Source organism: Oncorhynchus keta, chromosome 13 (genome assembly GCF_023373465.1).
Source record: "Oncorhynchus keta strain PuntledgeMale-10-30-2019 chromosome 13, Oket_V2, whole genome shotgun sequence".
NCBI lineage: Eukaryota > Metazoa > Chordata > Actinopteri > Salmoniformes > Salmonidae > Oncorhynchus > Oncorhynchus keta.
The window spans coordinates 47,615,350-47,642,044 of record NC_068433.1 but is presented as its reverse complement, the minus strand read 5'-3'; the positions used below and the strand labels follow the sequence as shown (position 1 = coordinate 47,642,044).

The 26,695-nt window shown below is 46.3% G+C and overlaps 1 protein-coding gene and 1 long non-coding RNA gene across 2 annotated transcripts; both read right to left on the bottom strand.

Moving 5' to 3' along the window:
- Window positions 1-58: 58 nt before the first annotated feature.
- On the bottom strand, window positions 59-22,206 carry LOC118392581 (FYVE, RhoGEF and PH domain-containing protein 6-like). The gene is given in 22 exon segments (XM_052460687.1): window positions 59-2,000; window positions 2,201-2,349; window positions 2,445-2,671; window positions 2,840-2,942; window positions 3,042-3,185; window positions 5,768-5,870; window positions 6,024-6,103; window positions 6,190-6,273; window positions 6,419-6,487; window positions 6,571-6,642; window positions 6,735-6,793; window positions 6,899-6,949; window positions 9,562-9,649; window positions 10,060-10,216; window positions 10,369-10,520; window positions 12,172-12,202; window positions 12,363-12,430; window positions 12,876-12,993; window positions 19,219-19,709; window positions 19,712-20,203; window positions 20,341-21,569; window positions 22,128-22,206. Coding segments are annotated over 22 exon segments (4,083 nt in total). The 3' UTR covers window positions 59-1,963.
- Window positions 22,207-23,319: 1,113 nt separating this feature from the next.
- LOC127906823 (uncharacterized) lies at window positions 23,320-26,647 on the bottom strand. The gene is made up of 2 exons (XR_008062945.1): window positions 26,500-26,647; window positions 23,320-24,062 (listed from the first exon to the last, which is right to left on the bottom strand). It is a non-coding gene; the product is annotated as an uncharacterized LOC127906823 (long non-coding RNA).
- Between the last annotated feature and the right edge of the window lie 48 nt (window positions 26,648-26,695).

The window sequence follows — 26,695 nt, the reverse complement described above, 5'->3', positions numbered from 1 at the left end:
GTATTAACTCCCTCATCCCTTGATGTCTCAAAGCATGAAATTAGGCCAAGATGCAATGTCACTTTCATAGGTTTTATTAAAAAGTGGTGCCTGACAGTTCTGTAGAAATATTATTTACAGATGAGACACGATGGCTCTCTAGTGATTGTGTATAAGGGTGGAGGGACATTTAGTCTCTATAAAATATGATCTGTTTTGAGTTATCCCTAATGCTTCTCTGTGTTATAAACTTCATTTCCCATAAGGCCAACTGCCACAATGGTGTAGTAGTGCAACCTGATTAGTACATTTGAAGTACTAAATGTAAACTCGAAACAATTTTCTATTTAAATACATAATGGATATTTACACTGTTAAATGTCAGATGTGCCAGCCAAAGTAGTCACTGTGATAATAGAATATCCTAATTCAAATGAATAATTAATTAAACAATGCACCACATGATGAAATAACGTTCTCTGTATCTATATTATTACAAGATAATTGCGCATATTTAAGGCACTGTCTGGATGTTGCTTTATTGCTAGTGAGCATTTCCTCAGGGATACATTTCATTCTCCATTCCACCTCAAAGGACAAGCATTATTTTGTCATCTGTTCACTTTAAATTATTCAATAAAAAAATGATACAAATGAGGCCTGGATTAAAAGATTCCTCCTAATGAATCCAACAAGTCTGTTGTGGCAGTTTAAAACAAACTAGTGAGGCATTGTTACAACACGTGCTTTTACAACCATCATGGCATACAATACAAAAGGTAGCTACTACTTATTACAAAAGTGACAAAGATAGTATCCGTTATCAAATAAATCATATTTCTAAAATCACATAATTATGGACAGTGAGAAATGTACAGTTCTATATAAATATTATCTCTTGACTTAAAAAAAAAAAGGTATATTTTACTCTCCCAATTCTACATATTGCCCAAGCACCGCTTCTGATTCTAACATATACTCTTTAAAAATGCATTTGTTCTATAGGCTGTGTAGTAAAATATTGACATTATGCCATTTCCAGTTTTATCCAGTATACTGCATTATACATGTGGTAGATGTACTGAGTTAAGCCTAACAGAGAATAACAATATAAACCGACCCCTGTAATTTTGCTATATTTCTAAGGGGCAAAATGCTCATCTCCTGTGTCTCTGTGGCACCCTGTTTTTTCACAGTTGAATCCAACCACCTGCAGTGCACCAGAGAAGCTTCCCTACTCAGAGAGAACCCACTGCTTGCTCACCCTTCTTTGTAACTGGTATCCATCCCATCATGCAAGGTTCCCACTCTAATCACCATTTCAATTTCCATAATTCATCAATATTTGAGTTTAAACTTTTCTTACAATACGTTACAACACCCCCCCCCCCCAAAAAAAAAAAATTAACTAAATCCTTTAACTTTTCAGGGATAATGTAAATCAATAGCAATTTAAATCAAATCCTTTTCAATGACTTTCAAGGCTTTTTGTGCACCGTGGGAACCCCTGTATAAGGTAGCAGGCTGTCCACAGACAATAATTCTGTTAACACTTCCACACACACACACGCTTCAGGACATAACCTTTGACCCACAGCTGTGACACATAACATTTCCATCTAAGATCAAGAGCAGATTGATATGCAGCCTGTGAGGCTCAACATGCCCATAACCTCAGAGCTCCACTGGAAGCATAGTAGTTTTACCAAGGTCAAACTTTCAACGGATCCCAACATTTACAATGAATGTAATGTAGAGCTGACACAAAGTCCATATTTTCACTAGAAAGACATTGATGTCTGTTCTTTACACCACTGGGACTCTGGGGTCTCCTGGCAGGCAGCCGGACCGGTTCATCAGGGCTCGGGGTGTGGGGAGTGCTTCCTGAGCTGCGGACCCCTGACATGTGTCTAGAGGTCAAGGATCAAAAGGTGTCCGTGTCCACTGGCTCCAGGGGAAGAACATGAGCTGACTGGTTTAGGTGTTAAAGAATCATGGCCTCCTGGAAAGCCTCTATCCACCTGAGAGAAAATTGAGAAACACAACATGAACTTTATTGCAATGGCAGCTGGGGGAAAAAAACAAACTCATCAATAAACGTTATATTGATAAAATAACTATATGAATGCTTTCACCCTCCCACGCTCTGGTGTTACAGCGTGGTCCCCTCCTGATTGATGGATACTCTATTGATCCCTAAGCTAAAGGGAATTTCCATTACCTCTGTGCAGTGGGGATGTCGTCAGCCTTGAAGATATAGAACAGGGTGTTTTTGTGGTACAGTTTAAACTGCAGCTTCTGGAAAGGGCCACACTTCTCCTCCCGCAGGAAGAATCCTAGCAGAGGCTGGCTCTCTAGAGCAGCTACGTCCTGGAGAGAGGGAGAAAGGTACACATGTCACACACATGTCACACACACACACACACAAACGTGTGTTTGTGACTAGAGTGGCGTAGGTGTGTTACCTCGCTGGCGGCGTAGGTGTACAGGACTTTGTTCTTGATGACGAACCATAGCCTCTTCCATTGCTTCTTGTTGCCCTTCGACCTCTGTAGGTAGCCACTCATGGAGGAGTTCTCTGTGTTTGCAGACACCTCTTTGAGAGCAGCTGGGATCTTCTTCTGTTTCCTGGAGAAAGAGAATCCCCCAGATCTGGCAGTAGGAGACAGCGCCCCAGAAGCAACACGGTCACCTAGGAAACACACAAACACAAAGCACCCTCTGACATACATAATGAATTCACAATAACAAACAACACAGGGTTTAAATCATTACTTAACTTCAATTCATTCCATCTTTAATATTTTCAATAGCTAAATGACTTTAATATTTCATATGTATTCATGTAAAAGACGCATACTGTTCTCCTGTAGCTTGACGAAGCAGTGGTCACACACACGAGCCGGCTGGTTCTTCAAGTACTCTAGATAGAACTTATTGGACGAGCACGTCTGACACACAACCTGCAATACACACAGTGAGTGAGAAAACCACTACACACACACATCCTACTGAGTATAGTGGTGAACCATTGTGAACTAGGGCCCTTGTCCCTTCCTTACCTTCCCGCAGGCTCGGCAGTGGTGGCGTCTCCAGGTGAGGGTGAACTCACAGGTACAGACCATACACATGGTGGCCCTCAGGTCTGGGATCCAGATAGGGGCCTTAGAACCCAGCGGGGCCCCACTGTCACACACACCATCAGCCTACACAGAGAGAGAAGGTTATAGCCATTACATGTGGATTGTAGGAAGATTATACTGACGATGGTAACAGTGGGATCGGAGTGTTCCCATATTCAGTCAGTCGAATGAGCAGGAACTATACAGGCTACAAGCACGTACACACACACGCACGCACGCACGCACGCACGCACGCACGCACACACACACACACACACACACACACACACACACACACACACACACACACACACACACACACACACACACACACACACACACACACACACACACACACACACACACACACACACACACACACACTGCCTCACCTCCTCCTGACACACACACTGCCTCACCTCCTCCTGACACACACACTGCTTCACCTCCTCCTGACACACACACTGCCTCACCTTCTCCTGACTCACACACTGCCTCACCTTCTCCTGACTCACACACTGCCTCACCTTCTCCTGACTCACACACTGCCTCACCTTCTCCTGACTCACACACTGCCTCACCCTCACCTTCTCCTGACACACACACTGCCTCACCTCCTCCCTCACCTCACCTCCTCCTGACACACACACTGCCTCACTGACACACACACTGCCTCACTTTCTCCTGACTCATACACTGCCTCACCTTCTCCTGACTCACACACTGCCTCACCTTCTCCTGACTCCCACACTGCCTCACCTCCTCCTGACACACACACTGCCTCACCTCCTCCTGACACACACACTGCCTCACCTCCTCCTGACACACACACACTGCCTCACCTCCTCCTGACACACACACTGCCTCACCCCCTCCTGACACACACACTGCCTCACCTCCTCCTGACACACACACTGCCTCACCTCCTCCTGACACACACACACTGCCTCACCTCCTCCTGACACACACTGCCTCACATCCTCCTGACACACACACTGCCTCACCTCCTCCTGACACACACAGTGCCTCACCTACTCCTGACACACACTGCCTCACCTCCTCCTGACACCACACTGCCTCACCTACTCCTGACACACACACTGCCTCACCTCCTCCCAGACTCACACACTGCCTCACCTCCTCCTGACACACACACTGCCTCAGCTCCTCCTGACACACACACTGCCTCAGCTCCTCCTGACACACACACTGCCTCACCTGACACACACACTGCCTCAGCTCCTCCAGACTCACACACTGCCTCACCTCCTCCAGACACACACACTGCCTCACCTCCTCCTGACTCACACACTGCCTCACCTCCTCCTGCCACACTGCCTCACCTCCTCCTGACACACACACTGCCTCAGCTCCTCCTGACACACACACTGCCTCACCTCTTCCTGACACACACACTGCCTCAGCTCCTCCAGACTCACACACTGCCTCACCTCCTCCAGACACACACACTGCCTCACCTCCTCCTGACTCACACACTGCCTCACCTCCTCCTGACTCACACACTGCCTCACCTCCTCCTGACACACACACTGCCTCACCTCCTCCTGACACACACACTGCCTCACCTCCTCCTGACTCACACACTGCCTCACCTCCTCCTGACTCACACACTGCCTCAGCTCCTCCTGACACACACACTGCCTCACCTCCTCCTGACACACACACTGCCTCACCTACTCCTGACACACACACTGCCTCACCTCCTCCTGACACACACACTGCCTCACCTCCTCCTGACTCACACACTGCCTCACCTCCTCCAGACACACACACTGCCTCACCTCCTCCTGACACACACACTGCCTCACCTCCTCCTGACACACACACTGCCTCAGCTCCTCCTGACACACACACTGCCTCAGCTCCTCCTGACACACACACTGCCTCACCTCCTCCTGACTCACACACTGCCTCACCTCCTCCTGACACACACACTGCCTCACCTCCTCCTGACTCACACACTGCCTCACCTCCTCCTGACTCACACACTGCCTCACCTCCTCCAGACTCACACACTGCCTCACCTCCTCCTGACACACACACTGCCTCACCTCCTCCTGACACACACACTGCCTCACCTCCTCCTGACACACACACTGCCTCACCTCCTCCAGACTCACACACTGCCTCACCTCCTCCTGACACACACACTGCCTCACCTCCTCCTGACACACACACTGCCTCACCTCCTCCTGACACACACACTGCCTCACCTCCTCCTGACACACACACTGCCTCACCTCCTCCTGACACACACACTGCTTCACCTCCTCCAGACTCACACACTGCCTCACCTCCTCCTGACACACACACTGCCTCACCTCCTCCAGACTCACACACTGCCTCACCTCCTCCAGACTCACACACTGCCTCACCTCCTCCTGACACACACACTGCCTCACCTCCTCCTGACACACACACTGCCTCACCTCCTCCTGACTCACACACTGCCTCACCTCCTCCAGACTCACACACTGCCTCACCTCCTCCTGACACACACACTGCCTCACCTCCTCCTGACACACACACTGCCTCACCTCCTCCTGACACACACACTGCCTCACCTCCTCCTGACACACACACTGCCTCAGCTCCTCCTGACACACACACTGCCTCACCTCCTCCTGACACACACACTGCCTCACCTCCTCCTGACTCCGGCTGGAGATGAAGGTGATCTTCTTCCTGGTGTGGTCGTCTATCGCCGTGGCGATGGCCACCTGCCACTCATCTCTCTCTGTGGCCGAGCTGCCAGGCAGAAACAACAACAGAAGCCGTTGTAACCAATCAAAAGCTATTACAACGGTCCCCACAACCAATTAGAAGGGTAACTCATCAGAATGTCCATAATGTTAGGCGCCACCTTCAGGTGTTCAGGTGTGTCAGTGAGCAGGTACTCACCTGGCAGACAGGATGAAGGAACGCTCCACACTCTCAATGTTCAGTTCATTCTGATACGCCTCCTGACTGGGCTTACTCACCTGAACACAATAAACACATGTTTTCGATGAGACTTCAGAAGAGTATTGTCCAGGGTAAATGTGTGTTCAGCCCTGCCTGTACTCACCTTCATGCCCGCCAGAGAGAGCATGCTGTTGAGTTTATACTGACCAGACTGAACTGGAGTGGTGTACAGAAGAGTGTCATTGAACTAGAGAGACAGATACACACGCCACATCAACATACAGATACTTGGGGGGGGTAATGTTCTGGTCTACAGACCGTGTTGGAACTGTAACGGGTCAGGTATCACACTGAGACCTCCACTACCCCCGGGGGCATCAGTCAGTACTCACCAGGAAGAACATCCGTGGCTGCATGACCTTCCTGGACAGCTTCATCAGAGTGCCCTCCTTAAGAAACACCTGGGGACAAGAAGTGATCACAACAGATGAGATCACAGGTGTGTGTGTGTGTGTGTGCGCGTGTCATAGTGCTGGACACTCACCCTGCCCGGCTGAACAATCTCATGCTGTCCGTTCAGACTGTACTGAATGTGCATCAGCTTCTGAAAGTTATCCTGAAAGATAGAGACAGACCGGGGTCAGAGGAAATGCAATGGGATGCCTTTGGACGAATTCTCATGAGGATGGACATGGTGTGACGTCTCACCCCTTGTTTCATGATGTCGTTGGCATGGTTGGCCACCTCCTTCACTATGCCCAGAGCAGCTGTAAGGTCAACATGATTAACATGCCGTGAGAGTGTCTGTGAGAGAGAAATGGCATCTCACCGGACATTGTCACACACAGCCTGATCAACATTGTTCCACTCACCCTGCGTGTCTTTGTAGTCAGCCGAGTCCTCAGGAAGGTTCTTCAGATAATCTGTAGAAGAGCAGGGAGTTACATCAGTCCCAGATCACACTAAATCATGCTACATACATAAGCAGTTCATACATGTGGAAAGTGTGTCTGCTGTTACACTCTGTGTCCTCTAGGTGGCAGAGTGCTGCCGGTGCACTAAATAGTGCAGGCTCCATGGGATGCCGCAGCACCATAGCCAAGGGAAGTAGGGGTGACGAGGGTGATACAACACCCCCTGAAAAAATATACACAAAATAATACAAAAGTAGTGCACTGGGCCTCTACTAGTATAGTATTAGTGGGCCCATATAGACCTCTGTAGCATGGGCCCATAGAGACCTCTGTAGCATGGGCCCATAGAGACCTCTGTAGCATGGGCCCATATAGACCTCTGTAGCACGGGCCCATATAGACCTATGTAGCACGGGCCCATAGAGACCTCTGTAGCACGGGCCCATATAGACCTCTGTAGCACGGGCCCATATAGACCTCTGTAGCACGGGCCCATAGAGACCTCTGTAGCACGGGCCCATATAGACCTCTGTAGCACGGGCCCATATAGACCTCTGTAGCACGGGCCCATATAGACCTATGTAGCACGGGCCCATATAGACCTCTGTAGCACGGGCCCATATAGACCTCTGTAGCACGGGCCCATATAGCACAGGCCCATATAGACCTATGTAGCACGGGCCCATATAGACCTATGTAGCACGGGCCCATATAGACCTATGTAGCACGGGCCCATATAGACCTATGTAGCACGGGCCCATATAGACCTATGTAGCACGGGCCCAAAAAATGTTTCAGCATCTCTGCTTTGGGAAAAAAAAAGGTACTTGTATACCTTGATTGAATTTGATTAAGAACAGTATATTGCAGGATACAGTAGTTGGAATTGTCCCTTTCTCTGCTATAGTCATTCTAAGGGAATCCAGAAAGAACAAAACCCTGTCCTCAAACACTTCCATCAAAAGGTGCAAAGTTATGAGCAAAGACACAAAACATCCACACCAAATTAAATAGTTTTCTTGATCAAATAACATGGTAAACAACCTCTTTTTATGCAGTATTAATTTACCATCCTTACAAAACACTTAATGGAAATGTACATTACTGTATTGTACATAGGCTGATCATCTTGGTTTGTACCTGTAGACTTTCTATCACCATGAAGGAAAACAATGTACAATACAGTAATTCAGTACATTGAGAAATTAAGTGGTTGGTGATGATGTGTTGAGATGATGTGATTACGTGATGTGATGATGTGTTGTGATGTCTTGATGATGTGATGTGATGATGTGTTGTGATGTCTTGATGATGTGATGTGATGATGTGTTGTGATGTCTTGATGTGTTGATGTTATGATGTGATGATGTGTTGTGATGATGTGTTGATGTTATGATGTGATGATGTGTTGTGATGATGTGATGTTATGATGTGTTGAGATGTGATGACGTGATGTGATGATATGTTGATGTTATGATGTGTTGAGATGTGATGATGTGTTGTGATGATGTGTTGATGTTATGATGTGATGATGATGTGATGTGATGGCGTGATGTGATGATGATATGTTGATGTGTTGTGATGTCGTGATGATGTGATGATGTGTTGTGATGATGTGATGTGATGATGTGATGTCTTGATGATGTGATGTGATGATGTGTTGTGATGTTATGATGTGATGATGTGTTGTGATGACGTGATGTGTTGTGATGATGTGATGATGTGATGTGATGATGTGTTGTGATGTTGTGATGTGATGATGTGTTGTGATGATGTGATGATGTGTTGTGATGATGTGATGTGATGATGTGTTGTGATGATGTGTTGATGTGTTGTGATGTTATGATGTGATGATGTGTTGTGATGATGTGATGATGTGATGATGTGTTGTGATGTTATGATGTGATGATGTGTTGTGATGATGTGATGATGTGTTGTGATGATGTGTTGTGATGTTATGATGTGTTGATGTGTTGTGATGTTATGATGTGATGATGTGTTGATGTGTTGTGATGATGTGATGATGTTGTGATGATGTGTTGTGATGATGTGATGTGATGATGTGTTGTGATGATGTGTTGATGTGTTGTGATGTTATGATGTGATGATGTGTTGTGATGATGTGATGTGATGATGTGATGTGATGATGTGTTGTGATGATGTGTTGTGATGATGTGTTGTGATGATGTGACTCAGTAGGTAGAGTATGGTGCTTGCAATGCCATGGTTGTGGGTTTGATTGAAAATGTATGAGCTCACTACTGTAAATTGCTCTGGATAAGAGCGTCTACTAAAATGGAAAAGGAATGAATCCACCATTTCAGTTTTTGCACTTGCAAAGTATTTCAAGAAACTGTAAAACTGTATATCAAGCAAGTATTTTTCTACTCCAGAAGTATTATCATACTAACTGAAGTAGTATCATACTAACAGACTCAAGTTACAAATGCTGGTAAACAGTCAAATACATGTAGTTTTTTTTTTAAATCACAAAAGCAGTGCACTGGGCCTTTCCTTGTCCTGTATCAGCAGACCAATATAGACTCTTCAGCACAGCATTTACCCCGCCTGCATTTCCAGCAACCCCCCCCCCATGTGTGTTTGTGTGTATGTGTGTGTACCTGTGAGCAGAAGCTGATACTGGGGGATTCTCTGTACAGGTTTCAGCAGGTAGTGCTTCAGAGCCAGGCTGGCACATCGAGGACTCATCTGGGACAGAGTACAGGAGAATTGTCCCACACATTTGCAGTATTAACAGTATACATACACACATCTAGGATTCATCTGGGACAGAGTACAGGAGAATTGTCCTACACATTTGCAGCATTAACAGTATACATACACACATCTAGCTCCACGTTCTTGGCGCTAATGTAGTCCTCAGACTATGTCTGGCTTGTTACCACTCTATCATCACCAATGCGGATAAGAACTTCCTCTGACACACACACGCACGCACGCACGCACGCACGCACGCACGCACGCACGCACGCACACACACACACACACACACACACACACACACACACACACACACACACACACACACACACACACACACACACACACACACACACACACACACACACACACACACACACACACACACAGCTGTTTACCTCAAACTCCCGGACCACAGTTGCGAAGCCAGGGTTTTTCCTACACTGTTCATCCAGCATAGCCACGTTGTTGTCAAACTGCCGGATGTAGGTGGAGTACATCTTCAGGTACGGCCCCTTCTGAACAAAGATGTCTGCCAGCCTCTGGTGGTCCCCCCTACACAGCAGAGAGAAAAGTGAGAGGGGCAGGGGGAAGAGAGGCAGAGGGAGGGAGATGGTCATTGTGGTCTGAGTTCAGCTGTCCACAGCTTGGCATGGTCAGTTGAGGTTTGTATCTCTGGTGCTGATAATGATGGTGAGGGTGCGTACCAGTGGGCCACTCTCTCCTCTAGCTCCCGGAGCAGGTCTCGGTTGAGCTGGTATAGTTGAGGCAGGTAGTAGAGGATTTGGGTTAGAATACGCTCTTCAACCACCGGCTTGCCGTTCTGTCGCGTCGCCTTGGCAACTGCATCCCGGAAATCCTGCAGGGAGGGAGGGGGTTAATGCTGACAGACGAATGAGGGGAACTGACACAACGACAACAGAGTGGTGGGAGACTAATTAACACACACACACAGCTGCAGGGTGGAGAGAAGTTACACAGTACAGCACAGGAACACCTGGTTATCACCTCATAAACATGCGTCCCTCTGCATCACACACACACACACACACACACACACACACACACACACACACACACACACACACACACACACACACACACACACACACACACACACACACACACACACACACACACACACACACACACACACACACACACACACACAATTGAGTCAGCACTCTCACAGTGAGCCAACACCTTCCAGGTGGAAGGAAGTGGTGAGACAACCAGGGCAGGGTCCCAATGTCCTGGTGAACACTCGTAACACACCCACAATAAAACACGCACAGCTGCAGTGTGAAGGACCGAAACACGTTATCCCTAGAAAACACGTCAAAAGTCAAGTCAAAATATAATGCAACACATTATTGTGTGAGGACTTAAGTGTGAAACCAGAATAAACACAATATGCACACACACAGGATTAGCCGAGGCATTTCTAAGTCTGGGGGTCCTCCACCCACTCACTCACTGCAGGAAGCAGCTGTTCTGTGGTCAGGGGCAGCCATGGCCATGGAGACTGGAGAATGTGATTTGACCTCTTTCTTTAAGTCTCCCTCTCCCCCCCTATACTGTGTCTCTCTCTCATGCCCCATATTCAAAATGAATCCCATCGTGGGTCCTGTTTAAGGCAGACAGACAGGAGGACACTTGGCCCTGAGCGTGTGTGTGTGCGTGTGTGTGTGTGTACCTCCGATTCCCCTTTCGAACAGTCTGAAAGCCACTCCCAAGAGGAAATCTAATGTTGACTCTGGAGCCGTCTCAGACAAATTGTGGGTTTAGAGAGATTTTAGAGACTAGGTTATGCGAGACAAATAAAGGCTGGATTAAATAATTTTTCCTTTAAATAAATAAAACATTGAAATCCAACACAAGGTCTATCTTCCACTGCAACATCAAATCCTTTTTCAGAGCTCAGGAGAGCTTGACCTGGCTGGTACACTTGACACCTCAGCCTGACACCGCCCAGTAGACCAGACCAGTACAGTAATCACCACCACACCACCAGCGCGAGTTAACAACACTCATCAGAGATCCCACACACACCTGTCACCTCCCCCTGAGACCAACATCAAAGCACCCAGCTCTGTCGTCACGGTTACCTGCTCCACTTTTCACCCCAACAGACACAGAGCAGGGACGGTATTCCTCCCACCAAGCAGGAGCAGTGAGCTAGCTAGCCGGTAGTTAAATATAATGAAACAACTCAAGCCTATGTTTCCACTCCATAAAGCCACCACTTGAAAGCTGAAACTAGCAACACATGCTTGACTCCTTAGCTTCCTTTATGATTTACATCTCAGTGTTTATCACTGATCCTGCTAAGTGTGATACCTCCCAAAAACAACAGCAACCGTTCTACCAGAGACAACTCCACTGCGGAGTACTGCTGCCTCAGGGGCAGAGGAGAAAGGCAACACGGCTCAGCAAGCCTACCATTGAACACACAGAAAACACGCAGATATGGTGCTCATCAAAAGCCCAGCGGCTTAAGTGATACTCACTATGTGAAGAAGCTTCAGGACGTCCACAAACCTGGAGGGAGAGGAGATGGGTGTAAAACATTATATATGAGCAGAAAAAGACACACAGACACACAAACCCAATCAAGGACTTATTCATGAGAATATTCCACAGAATCGTTTCTTGTTTTTAGAGGTGGAGGTACGTGTGTGTGTGTCTCTCGGGTACTCACACTTTCTCAGAGCTCATGATCTCCTGGGCGATATGCACCAGCTTTTTCCTCTTCACCTCATCCTCCTGCTGGAACGACAGACAGACAGACAGACAGACAGACAGACAGACAGACAGACAGACAGACAGACAGACAGACAGACAGACAAGAGAAAAGCACAGCATTCAGTCAATGTAGTGAAAAAAGCTAGCTAGCCATATTCTAAACGTTACAGACATACTTCCACTTACAAGTCCTGAGTCCTGTGCCCAGCACCCATTTTGGCTCCATGACGCCTGTCTGATAGTGTCGTTATCACTCGTGTTACGCCTGCCAATATCCTTCCTGTTATACCACCTGTCAACACCCCCACCTGTCAACACTGTCCTCGCTCTGTCTCAGTAACATCCCCTCTGTTATCACTCATGCCTAGGACCTACCAGAGCAGAAACATCTAAAGAACCCTACCGTAAACTTATTGACAAGGCCGCCACATCCACTGTGTATCGGGGTGTGTGTGTGTATTAAAGATACCTGTCTGTCTTCTTCTGACAGCTCCAGGTGCTCCTTGCTGGAGGTGGAGCTGTTGTCATCCTCGTCAGAGCTGTGGACTTCCTCCTCAGAGTGAGCATCATCCAATCCATGCCAGCCCCTGCAGGCAAAACAGGAAGTCCAGGTCACCGCATTATCCTCATGGTTATCAGGCAGAGTGTGTGAGCGCTTACACGTTCAGTATTTATATGCAAGCATACCACGTACACACACTTCTGAATGGACTTTTTAATGTTTTATGGGAACAGTAATTGGCACGATGTCTCTATATGGGACTAGGATGATGAGCAGCCTGAAGCGCGGTCAATACGTTGTCCACAGCTGTACTCGGGTAAACATAGTTGCCATGAAGACTCCACAGACAGCCTTGTCTGCTGGCAGCAGGGCACCAGCCTGCTCTTCAGTCAGCTGATACGGGTCTGTCTGCTGAGTGGCACAAGTAGCAACATTTGTTTGTGCCACTAATGTTTTCATCTTGGCTTCACAGCCTGTACAGGAAATGTTATCTCAGCTGGATTCTGAACCAAACAAACCCAAAGTACTGTCTACGTTCTAATCTGGAGGACTCGTAAGATACTGTCACTCTCTTTATTTTGACTACTTTGTCTGTCCCCTTCTCTCTCTCTCAGCTACCCCTCTTTCCCTCTCCTCTTGTCTCTCCTTCTTCCCTCTATACCCTGTTTCTCTTCCCTACCCCCATCTTTTCCTCTTTCCTCCCATTCTTCCACTCTCTCTTTCCTCCCATTCTTTCACTCTCTCTTTCACTTCCATTCTCCCTCCATAGACGGGCCTTCCTGCACACTGGGTCAGGCACAGAGCGCCTCTTGTTCACTGCCTGAGGCTAGTTACATAAACTAAGAAGGCTGAGATGCTTGGGAAACACTACAGACTCACGACACACATACACAACTCTTTCAAACAACCACAACGGCACACACATACACACATGCTTGCAAGCACACACACAAGCATGCACAAATGCAAGCATCTTTCAAACGATGAAATACACATAAACAGGGGCAAATATCACACAGTGAACGATGAACACTAATATTATCCGACTGGAGTACCACATCTGGGTAGCTAGATATATGTGGAAGTGTTGCATACTGCTCTTTACTGCTGAACTCTTTGAGTCTAATATTTCCCTTCACCTGCCCTTCTTTCTACCTGTCCAGTAATCTGATTGACCTTTATCTCATGGCCCCAGAGTGGCGTAACAAAATACTGGTCTGAGCACGCACGTGCACTGCACACACACAACTGCACACACGGAACTGCCTTTTGATATATGAGGTAAACACACACACAAGAACACTTGAATGAGGATGTGATTACAGTGAGTTGGGAGTAGGGCTGCAAAGGGCCGGAAAATTCCAGTAAATTTTCCATGGAAAGTTAAGCACGGGAATTTTGCTTAAATTCATTAAAAAAAGCTTATAAAAAGCTTATAACAGTGAACCTTTTTTTTGTAGGATACACATAAGGCAATTCTAGGTCTTGTGGCATATTTTGGTAAACTATCCCCAATTCAATGGAATTGCAACCCTCTGCATGCACAGTGCATTCTTCCATCACATGTACAGCTGATTCTCAAGATCTTGCACACTAATGAAATGCTATTGAGCCCACACTACTACACTGTCTGAGCCAAAGACTACATGCTTTCTGGTAAGTTTTTATTACAATACTGGGTGGGGTGAATATATTTTATATGACATACATTATTTTGTGTTAATTAGTAAATAGTAGCCTACAGCAAAGTGTGTTTTAAATCATTTATAACTTGTTAACAATTTCTGCTAGTTAGTTTTTGCTACCATGAGGGTTTTAGCTTGCTTGAGCCTGCTAACTGAGGAGTGTTAATTCACCTGTTTCCATACATGTTTCATTTTAAAAGATGTATCTTACAAGGGAGTTGTTTATTCTAACTGCTTAACTATCTGTATTTGTTTTTTTTCTACTTTTTCTTCTTCTAATCTTTACAGGAAAATGCCACGGCACTATCTGATGTGTGGATACATTTCACTGCAGCTAATCAGTTAATGTAGAAGGAAAAGCTGTGTACATTTGCTAATCCTGTGCCAATCATATGTGAAGAATGCAACAAAGATGCAGAATCATCTGGCCAAGTGCATAAAGTTCCCTCAGCGCTCACAACAAGCAACCTCTGACAAAAGTCCCTCTACTGCTATTCGAGGTGAAAATTATGAATCAGACACCTTATCGATAGCAACAGCTCATGGTCCTCCTGGAATCAGTATCAGAGATAATTGCATAAGTGTGTTTGACACAATGGAGAAATGTAGTCAGAGAAATGCTGATGAATGTCTTGCCTCGAGCTGTGTATGCAACTGGTTCACCTCTGATGCTCACAGGCAAGCTGTCTTTGTGTATTGGAAGAGATTTCAGAATGTTCTTCGCCCAGCATACACCCCTCCAACCAGACATGCTTTATCTACTAATTTGCTGGATGCAGAGTTCAAGTACAAGGTCAGGTAAATCATCTGGAACTGCCAGAAAGCAGACTGCCTATGCCTCCCTCCAGTCCCTTGACTTCTTGGCACTGACAATCATCTCTAATGGGTGGTTGAATGGGTGGGCAAAGAATAATTAACTACATCATCTCCACCCCTCAACCAGTATCGCCCTCCAGGTTCTACATGTGCACAGACACAATGGACAACAGACACACCTCCCGGTCTCTACATTGCAGATGAGCTGAAGGCAGTCATCAATGACCTTGAATCACAGAAGGTATTTGCACTGGTGACAGACAATGCTGTGAATATGAAGGCTGCTTCAAACGACACCGCTGGTTCTGCTCACACTGCCCTACCCATGCTCCTGACCTCTTTCTCCCTCTCTCTCCAGGTCTAAAGTGGAGGAGTCGGAAATACTCCCTTACCTCCCCCTCTCATCACACCCATTGGCTGTGCTGCTCATTGCATTGAATCTGCTCCTCAAGGACACCATGGCACTGAAAACAATGGATACATGGTCTTCTCTACAAGAGAACCAAGGAAATGGTTAGGTATGTGAAGGGTCATCATCCCTTATACTGCGTCCTTGGCCAGCAATCTACCTCACCAAGCAAAGTGAGAAGAATAAGAGCACCACATTGAACCTCTGCTGCGGCCAGCAACACCTGTTGGGGTGGTGTTGTCATCATGTTTGACAGTCTCCTCGACTGGGTTAAGTGGAAGGAGTCTCTGGCAGACACGACAGCCTGCCGATATCTACACCCAAACAAGGGACAGCCCCATCCGGTTGACAACTCCATTGCCTCCCTACCAAGAGGATCCTCCTGGATTATGTATTTTGGGAGAGAGTGGTAAGCACCCTGAAACTCCTGAAACCTATAACAGTAGCCATTGCACGGATTGAGGGAGACAATGCCTTCCTGTCTGATGTTCAGACTCTGCTTGCAGATGTAAGAGATTAAATCCGTACTGGCCTGCCCACTGCAGTTCTGAAATACATCAAAAAGCTTGAAGACTTCTGCCTGAAGCCCATACACGCAGAGAAATGCAGCATACATCTACTAATTGCTGGATGCAGAGTTCAAGTGAAGGTCAGGTTGAAAGACTGTATTGCAATCCTAATGGGTGGTTGAATGTTCGTGGGCAAAGTATGTTATTCTACATGTGAGCATCCTGCAATCATCAATGACCTTCAATGGTATTTGTACTGGTGACAGACAATCAACAAGGCCTATGGAGGTGTCATCATCACTGCTGCTCTCATTGAATCTGCTCCTCAAGGACACATGGCACTGAAAACAATGGCCTGGAACCAAGGAAATGGTTAGGTATGCAAGGTTCTTGGCACCTCAAGTAAAGTGAGAAGAATAAGAGCACCACTTCCAACCTGTTGGGGTGGTGTTGTCATCATGGGCTTTGGGATGGAGACATGCAATATGGCTGAAACCTATAACAGTAGCCAACAGTTGAGGAAGACAATGCCTTCCTCTGATCAGTCTGCTTGCAAGCCAACTGCATATCTCTTCTCAGCCACGCCAACATATCTCATGTTCAAAGCAACTGTCTGGTGTAGAGATCAACAAGGCCATATCTCATCACTGTGTCTCACCACTTTGGCCTGGATAAGGGCAAGGTTCTTGGCATATCTCATCAGCAAGGGCTTTGGGATGGAGATGCAATATCAGCCGTGCCAACATATCTCATCAGCCAAGCCAACATATCTCATCAGCCACGCCAACATATCTCATCAGCCGCGCCAACATATCTCATCAGCCACGCCAACATATCTCATCAGTCGTGCCAACATATCTCATCAGTCGTGCCAACATATCTCATCAGCCGTGCCAACATATCTCATCAGCCGTGCCAACATATCTCATCAGCCGTGCCAACATATCTCATCAGCCGTGCCAACATATCTCATCAGCCGCGCCAACATATCTCATCAGTCGTGCCAACACATCTCATCAGCCACGCCAACATATCTCATCAGCCACGCCAACATATCTCATCAGCCACCTGATGGAAGAACTTTGTGGATCTGAGGCTTTTCCCCCTGTTGCCTCCATCATCTCCAAATCCCACCAACATCAGCCGCTTCAGAGCGCAACTGGTCCTTGTTTGGAAACACACACACCAAAGCACGCAACAGGCTGACCAATACAAGGGTTGAACAATTGGTGGCCATCAGGGCAAATTTGAGGCTTTTTGAGCCTGAGAAAGAGCCATCCTCAACAAGGTTGGAAAGTGACAGTGAAAATGAGGCCTCAAAGTCTGATGTTCAAGAGGTGGATATTGAGGAGGTCCAGGGAGAAGACATGGAAGCCTGAGAGGAAGACAACCAAAGCTTTAGTTTCTAAACTATCATTTTACAGATGTATGTTGAAACTGTTTTTTGGGAGATGCGATGAATCATTGGGGATCATTCAATACCCCTTCCTTTTGTTGTTCTTCACATGTGAAGAGTCAACTCATTTAATTAAAGTTCAATTCATAACTACATTTTTATTAAATTTTTTCTAATGGAAGGATTTCATCATTTGCAATTATATCTACTTATGATAAGGTAAAAGGTTTATGTTTCTGTCTCCATATGATATGGTAAATATATCCAATGCAAAAAAACATCTACATTTAAATGGTATTATATTAATTTGCATATAGAGTCCTGACTCTTGTTAGCAAGGACCGTGTCCAGTCCATTCACTCATCCACACACACAAATATTTTAGTGTCCAAAACAGAAGCAAAATATTAAATTACGTTGAGTCATTCAAAAAAGGGTTTCGCTGAGAATAGGAAAGAGAGTGAGAAACCGAAAGAGAGATGGGAGAGAGAGATGGCAGAAAGAAAGGGAACAGGAGAGAAAGGGAGAGATATGGAAGAGGGACAGGAAGAGATCAAGTGAGTGGGAGGGAGGCAGAAGGAGAGAGGCTGGTGGTTGCTGGAGGTTTATTTTCCCTGTTCAGAATGCAGTGTGGCGTTTCTGCGATTTTCAGACATTTCCTGCTCTGGCCACTGAAAATAACCCACAGGAAAACAGTCCAACCTGCTGCACATCAATGCTCTATTCACAGCCTGGAGGGCTAACACTGAAGCTAACTCTCACACTTGTACAAGCACAGCCTGCTTAATGCTAACACTCACACAGCATGTTGGTCTACGTTGTAAATACGATGTAACAATGGGTATAGTACACACAATGTAGTTACATTGTACCTGACATGGTCTTACCCCCATGTAAATGTATAGTTTTAGCACCAAAGTGGGACCAAGACTGTAAAGTGAAAACTAACTCACACACAAGCACAACCTGGGCACTGGCCTAAATACTAAAATACTTAGTCTCACTGTGACACAGTACACATACACACACACAAATAGAAACCACTAAACACAGTACACACACCCTTGGCATTGTTCTAGGTTCAAAATCAAAACATTTACTGTAAATTGCTCGAGTCTCTCTTTCCAGGAAATCTGATTCATGAAGCATTAAAGCTCCTTAAAAGTGACACATCGTGACTGTCGTGGTACATTAACACTACGGTAGCAAAAAGTATGATGATGTAATAACTGAGTTATTTACTGTAGGCAACTAATGATCAAAGGATTATGATCAGCTCTGTAACTCTGGATTCGTTGAAACCTAAGTTGCCCATGACACACGAGAGGCACGATGCAATCATACAACAAAATGACACACACTCCGTTGAAACCTAACCCAGACCCTTTGTGTGTGTAGACAGAGGAAGAAAGAAATCCCAATCACACGCACAGTCGCACACACACACCACACACACACGCACAAACAAACACACACTGTGACACACATGCTGTACCTCTCATAGTCAATGGAATGGGGTCGCTTATAGTCGCAGTGGCTCTCGTATGGATCCTGCACCTCATAGACGTCTGAGTCACTGTGTCTGTGTGTGCTTGGGTCCAGACTGTGTGTGAGTGGCCAGCCCAGCCGTGCGCTGAGGAAAGGCAGGTTCATGTACTCCGGTATCTCCTCATACAGAGGAACATTCTCATACTCCACCGACCCCTCTCCATCCCCGCCAGACACCCCCACGCTGCCATTGGACTGGTCCACCATCCCCGTCCGTCCGCCCGGCTCCACGCTGGTACAATCCAGAGACTCGCCGCTCCTGGTCAGTAACCGTGGCAACATCCTGACAGACAACCGCAGCTCCAGAAGCTTCCGGAAAGAAAGGCTCCTCTTGGTGCCGTCGGCGCGGGCCAGCAGGTCAGCCGAGGAGAAGGACTGTGCCCTCTGTTTCCCTCCCAGCAGAGCTGCTTTCCCCTGGGGGGCCCTCGGCTGCTGCTGCCGTTGCTGTGTCTGGAGGAGCTCTGCCTGCTGAAGAAGGGCCTTGGGAAGCGCCAGGCTGGTTTCTCCTGTGGGGTGGCAGGCAGCTCCCTCATGGGGGTGTTGGTGTGGTGCGGAGGGGGTGGAGGGGGTGTGATGGACGGGGGGGCACCCGCTGGCAGGCTGTGTCTCTGGGGCTTCCTGGGCGGGGCCCTGGGTGACCCTCCCTCTTCCGCTGAGCTGGCCTTCATTGTCATACCGACGGGGGGCGGGCGGCAGCTGAGCTTGATCTGTTTGGGCAGGCTCCGGGTGATGGGGTAGCGCTCAAAGTCTCCGTACCCTTCCTCAACTTCTTCTTCCTTCTCCTCCTCTTCCTCCTCTCCTCCTCCTCTTCTCTCTGAGGTCAGTGCATTGAGCTCAGGCTGAGAGAGCAAGTCCAGAGAGTGGGAGGTGTTTCGGTTGAGGGAGGGGGGACAGTGGATGGCTCTGTGGAGGCGGGGGAGAGAGACTTCTGTCTAGGTGGAGGCACAGGGTGAGGCTCCTCTTCAACTTCAGGGCCCTGGGAGGGAGAGGGACTGTCATACACTCCCTGGGTGTGTTCTTCCTTCTCTGAGGTGACACATCTCCCCCCACTCCCCTCAGACTCCCCCACCTCTCCCCCCTGTGTGCGGTTCTTTGTCTCTCCCTCCTGGGTTCTGGCCTCCAGGCCGTCCTGCCTTACCAGGGCTGGCTTACGGGGCTTACGTGGCAGCGGCACGGGCAGGGGCTTACTGGGAGCGGCAGGGAACGAGAGGTCAGTGGGTAGCCTGGGTATTCTGGAACACTGTGTACTATTGTCTGTGTGGGGGGGGGTGCTGTCAGGCTCACTGTCCACCTGGGAGGGGGCGAGGGTGGGGGGTAAAATGTGCGGGGGGGTGCGGGTGGGTGGAACTATCTGAGAGGGGGTGCGGGTGGGAGGGACTGTCTGAGAGGGGGTGCAGGTGGGAGGGACTGTCTGTGGGGGGTTGCGGATAGGGGAGACTTCCAGTGGGAGGATGAGGGGAGTGGGAATGGTGTCGGTCTCATTGCAGTCTATATTACAGCTGTCAGTGTATGTATGTTCTGCATTAGAAGCTTTAGTCTCAGTCTGTGTAAGTGTCTCTGCCACCTCAAGAACATTACATGACTGGTCCCCTGAACCAGTCTGATACTGCTGACCCTCCTGTCCTTTCTGGTTCTTCTGTCTCTCCTCTTTGTTCCCCTGCAGCTTCTCTTCATTCCTGCTCCCCTCTCCATCCCTCTGCCCCTCCTGTCTCTGAGGTTTGTCCTTGAGCCTGAGATGGAGGGTGTTGGTCACTCCCCCGCTCTCCTCACTGTCTCCGTTCTCTGTTTTACCCGGCAGATTGGCTACCAGTGTTCCAGTGCTTTCCGTGGCATTCCCGTTTAGCCAGGAGCCGAGCGTATTGCTCCCGACCACTGTAATGTTCCCATTCCCTAGTCGTTTGCATTGGGAGCAGTCCTGGAGTCCACAGGAGCACGTAGGAATGATGTAGTCCGAGTCGCACAGGATGGGCTGCGACAGGATCCCGTTTCTGGAGTTGCGGAAGGAGAGGCTGTCATCCCCAGCCCCCCGGCACTCCTGGGATGGGGTTTGGGGTACTCTGGGTCTGAGGGGTGGGGGAGAAGCCGGGGCTGGAGGGGCAGAGGGTTTGGAGAGGCATGGTTTGGGCGCCACAGCAGGTTTGGCTCTCTTTAGCACGGCAGGGGAGGGTTGGGTAAGAAGGGGGGAGGGTTGGGAAGGCTGGGAGACGAGAAGATCAGGTTTGGGAGCGATGGGAGGAGGCGAGAGCTTCACCGAGGGGGCGAGTTTGGGTTTGGGAGCCACTGGCGGCTTCTTCACACCTGTAGAGAATTAGAGGAGGAGGAAGAGTGAGGAGTAGACATTAGACAATGCTGGGGAGGGGGGCTGCTGAAAACACACACGTCACAGGAGGAAAAGAAAGAATTGACCCTTTAACCTTTATGGCTGCTTAAAGGCACAAACGGGAGGCAAAAAGCAAAACAGAGCACATTCCACTGCCCTACACGCACTACCCTGGATATCCCTTGAACCCCCCCCTCCCTAACACCTCATCGACACATACCAACCAGTCAGCAGCAGCACAGAGACACCTCGTGAGGTAAGAGGGGACACTAAGGAAGGTTGGGCGCAAATGGTCAGAAAGTGAAGGAATGAAAGAACCAAATGATTCCTGTACTCATATATTGGCTGTGTTCTGTCTGTACAGAAAAGCTGAACAATCAAAAAAACCAACTATAACCTAAGCGACATCACATCTCCCACAAATAAAACACCTTGACGGTAAATGCAATTACTGTGTGAATGTGTCTCTAAGCGGGCACCAGACACGCCCGTGGCAGATTGAGACTGCACTACATGGATAACTGGATTATGAATACAGACCTCTGCATTGAATATGAGACACTCGTTCCTGCATTGAAGGTCCTTCAATATCAGGTGAAGAATGACGATCCTCATGATGGTTATGAAACACTATACCACCACACCTCACCTCCTAAGGTGTTAGGAATCACCGGTGGTAGACAAATGTTACATACATGATAATCTATGCCATTGCCAAGAGTTCTCTTAATATACAGTTAATCCACTGATTCCCTAATATATGGACGCACAAGTCATTGAGGGCAGCTGTCTTTCTCTCTTACTTTGTTTTTGTCCTAGTAGACCTACTTAATAGATCAGATGAATTAGGCTAATGCCATTGATTTCCCAGAAAGTGCACACACCTAGATTACATCCTAAATCAGTTGCTGATTAAAAGTGAGGAAAGAGACTGGCTACTGCAAATCCTCTGAGGTGGCAGAGAAGCTTTACAGGTGGCTCTCCATAAAGGAGGATTCCTCACCAAACTAGAACAAAATAAGATCCTGATTTTTTTTCTCTCCACAAAATGTAATTCATAGAAGGGTCCTTTGGAGGATGTTTTATTGACATATATTTGGTATGTGTATCTTAAAACATAATAGATAATTCATTGAAGACGTTTTGGCCTTACCCAGGCCTCCTTTAAGACTCCATAGTGTTTCATCTGTAGGCGCAACAAAGTAAAAGTTTGTGTCATATGAAGCTCATATGAAACACATTTCTTAAATACATTTATGAATATTGCAAAATATAAACATGAAAAATTAAAATATACTATGTTTGATTTGGCACATTTTACAATATATTGAACATATTCTCTGCTAGTTTTATACTTAAGGCCCATTTTATACAGAGAAATTGGCATAGTAGGCAATATAACCAATTTACAGCCCTCCCTTTACTTGTATCATTGCAAATCACAGAGGGTGACCATTTTTAATCCATTTTCATTCACTCTGTTGGTAATGGTTACAAACTGGATCATTCTGCATAACTCTAAAAGTAGCAAAGATTATATTCTAGAACTTTGATATGCAGGTAAAGTATATTATGTTCAACAATATATTGAAACATTTGCCAAATCAAAGTTTGGAAACACGTACTCATTCAAGGGTTTTTCTTTATTTTTACTATTTTCTACATTGTAGAATAATAATGAAGACATTGTCACGTTCATCATAACGAGGAGATCAAGGCGCAGCGTGATAAGAACACATACTTCTTTTAATGAAGAATAAACACTGACCAAACAACAAACTGAACATGACGCCATGTGACACACGTACTGACAGGCAACTACACATAGACAATAACCCACAAAATACCCAAGGAATATGGCTAACTAAATATGGTCCCCAATCAGAGACAACGATAAACAGCTGCCTCTGATTGGGAACCAATCAAGGCAACAATAGACATATAAACACCTAGATATACAACAACCCCTAGATATACAACAACCCCATGACATACAAAACCCCCTAGACAATACAAAAGCTACACAAACCACCCTCGTCACATCCTGACCTAACCAAAATAATAAAGAAAACAAAGATAACTAAGGTCAGGGCGTGACAGACATCAAAACTATGAAATAACACATATGGAATTATGTAGTAACCAAAAAAGTGTTAAACAAATAAAGATATATTTTATATTTGAGATTCTTCAAAGTAGCCACCCTTTGCCTTGATGACAGCTTTGCACACTCTTGGCATTCTCTCAACCAGCTTCATGAGGAATGCTTTTCCAACAGTCTTGAAGGAGTTCCCGCGTATGCTGAGCACTTGTTGGCTGCTTTTCCTTCACTCTGTGATCCAACTCATCCAAAACCATCTTAATTGGGTTGAGGTTGGGTGATTATGGAGCCCAGGTCATCTGATGCAGCACCCCATCACCTTGGTCAAATAGACTTTACACAGCCTGGAGGTGGATTTTGGGGCATTGTCCTGTTGAAAACAAATGATAGTCCCATTAAGCCCAAACCAGATGGTATGGCATTTTGCTGGAGAATGCTGTGGTAGCCATGCTGGTTAAGTGTGTCTTGAACTCTAAATAAATCACTGACAGTGTCACCAGCAAAGCACCCCAACACCATCACACCTCCTCCATGCTTCACGGTGGGAACCACACATGCGGAGATCAAAACGTTCACCTACTCTGCGTCTCACAAAGACACAGCGGTTGGATTTAATATTTGGACTCATCAGACCAAAGGACAGATTTCCACGGGTCTTATGTTCATTGCTCGTGTTTCTTGGCCCAAGAAAGTCTCTTCTTATTATTGTTGTCCTTTCGTAGTGGTTTCTTTGCAGAAATTTGACCACGAAGGCCTGATTCACACAGTCTCCTCTGAACAGTTGATCTTGAGATGTGTCTGTTACTTGAACTCTGTGAAGCATTTATTTGGGTTGCGATCTGAGGTGCAGTTAACTTTAATGAACGTATCCTCTACAGCAGAGGTAACTCTGGGTATTTCTTTCCTGTGGCGGTCCTCATGACAGCCAGTTTAATCATATCGCTTGGTGGCTTTTGCGACTGCACTTGAAGAAACTTTCAAAATGTTCCGGATTGACCTTCATGTGTTAAAGTAAAGATGGACTGTCATTTCTCTTTGCTTAATTGAGCTGTTCTTGCCATAATATGGACTTGGTCTTTTGCCAAATAGGGATATATTCTGTATACCACCCCTACCTTGTCACAACACAACTGATTGGCTCAAACACATTAAGGAAAGAAATTCCACAAATTAACTTTTAACAAGGCACACCTGTTAATTTAAATACATTCCAGGTGACTACCCCATGAAGCTGGTTGAGAGAATGCCAAGCGTGTGTAAAGCTGTCACCAAGGCAAAGGGTGGCTACTTTGAAAAATGTGTTTAACACATTTTTGATTACTACATGATTCCATATGTGTTATTTCATAGTTTTGATGTCTTCACTAGTATTCTACAATGTAGAAAATAGTCAAAAATAAAGAAAACCCTGGAATGAGTAGGTGTGTCCAAACTTTTGATTGGTACTGTATGTAAGAAATGTGTTATTGAAATCAAAAGACTACTAATATTACAGAGCAAGCCATAAAGCTTCATATGACACCAACTTTTGCTAAATTGCACCTACAGATGAAACATTATGGAGTATTTTAAAGGATCATGGGAAAAATACATTTCGGCTAAGGTCAAAAAGTCACAAATATTCCAACTTCAATTAATGTTTTCTCAATTATGCTTTAAGATACAAATGTCAAATATATGTCAACAATTATATGGATTACATTTTGTGAAAATCGCCCAAATCGTGGTATTCAATTTATGTTGTTCTAGTTTGGTGAGGAATCACCCAACAGTCTTCTAGCTTGATATTTCGTTATTAACATTTCCGTTTGTTCAGACCTTAGGTTCTGTGAATTGTGGGAGAACCATTGAGTTGACCGGAGTTGTCTGGCTTGTTTATGTTCGGTGAAGAAAATGTGTTTTCAGCTTCAATGGCACCAACCCAAGTAGAACCCCGTGTCATCTCGCTGCATTCGTCCTCCGTGTCCTAGTCTGTTTGTTCACTCTGGTTCAAAATGTTGTCGAACCTTTTGCCGAGTATGACCTGGGCGATTTCATTGCACTGACTGATTTTGAAGATGGCTGTGTGTGTGTGTTGTGAAATATGTGCGTCCTATATGCTATCCATAATGAGATGGCCAAAAGGATATGGCCTCGTTGTCTGCTCGACTGGGCTGGATCAGGGCTACTGACTGGCCGGGCGAGTGCTACACCACGAGAAGCGGAGTCACGGAGCGGATGTACATGAAGCCTGAATGACCCTCTAGCTAATTTACTAATGGAAAAAATCTGTAAACTTCAGTGCCAAATCCCCTTTGCCTCAACGTATTGAAAAGTCATCGGTTTAGTGGTTGACAATCGCTGCTTTAAGTTATATAACCACGTTTGAAAGTTTGAAAAAAAAAATCAATAGCGCATCTGACTGCATCAAAACAGGAGGAGAGATGTTACACAAAGGAGCTGAATGTATCTGCCCTCTCATACACGCTCTCTTTCTCTCTTCGCATTTGGCTGATGCATCAATTGTGTTGCATGTACTCTTGTTGGAGTATTCTAACCAGAATGATTGTTCTCCCTAAATCATGAGCGGGTGAAAACTGCTCATTTTTGCCACCACTATGCCTTCGGAGAGGTAACGTTATCATTATGAAAAACAGTCATTACAATGTAATAACCTAGAAAAGCTGCGCTATGTTGCTGCAAAAGTAACATAAAGTAAATGTTTTTTCTTTTCTGGATTTGCTTGGTAATACTCTTAACTACAAACGCACTCAAATAAACTGCTTTGTCGACAAAAATGCAACTACTTAGCCATCCAGGAAACAAACCTGTGCTCATGACTCCCGAATTGCTCCTTTCTTTACTCCATGAGTAAACTTGCTTTCAATGGGACCGCACGGAATTTCGTGAATTTTCTTTTTCAGGCGCCATTGTCAGTCACTCTCAAAGAACACCAGGTAAACAACACAAAATGAAGCTAAATGTCGCTTATATCACCGACTGAAACGTGAATAAACTGTTTCC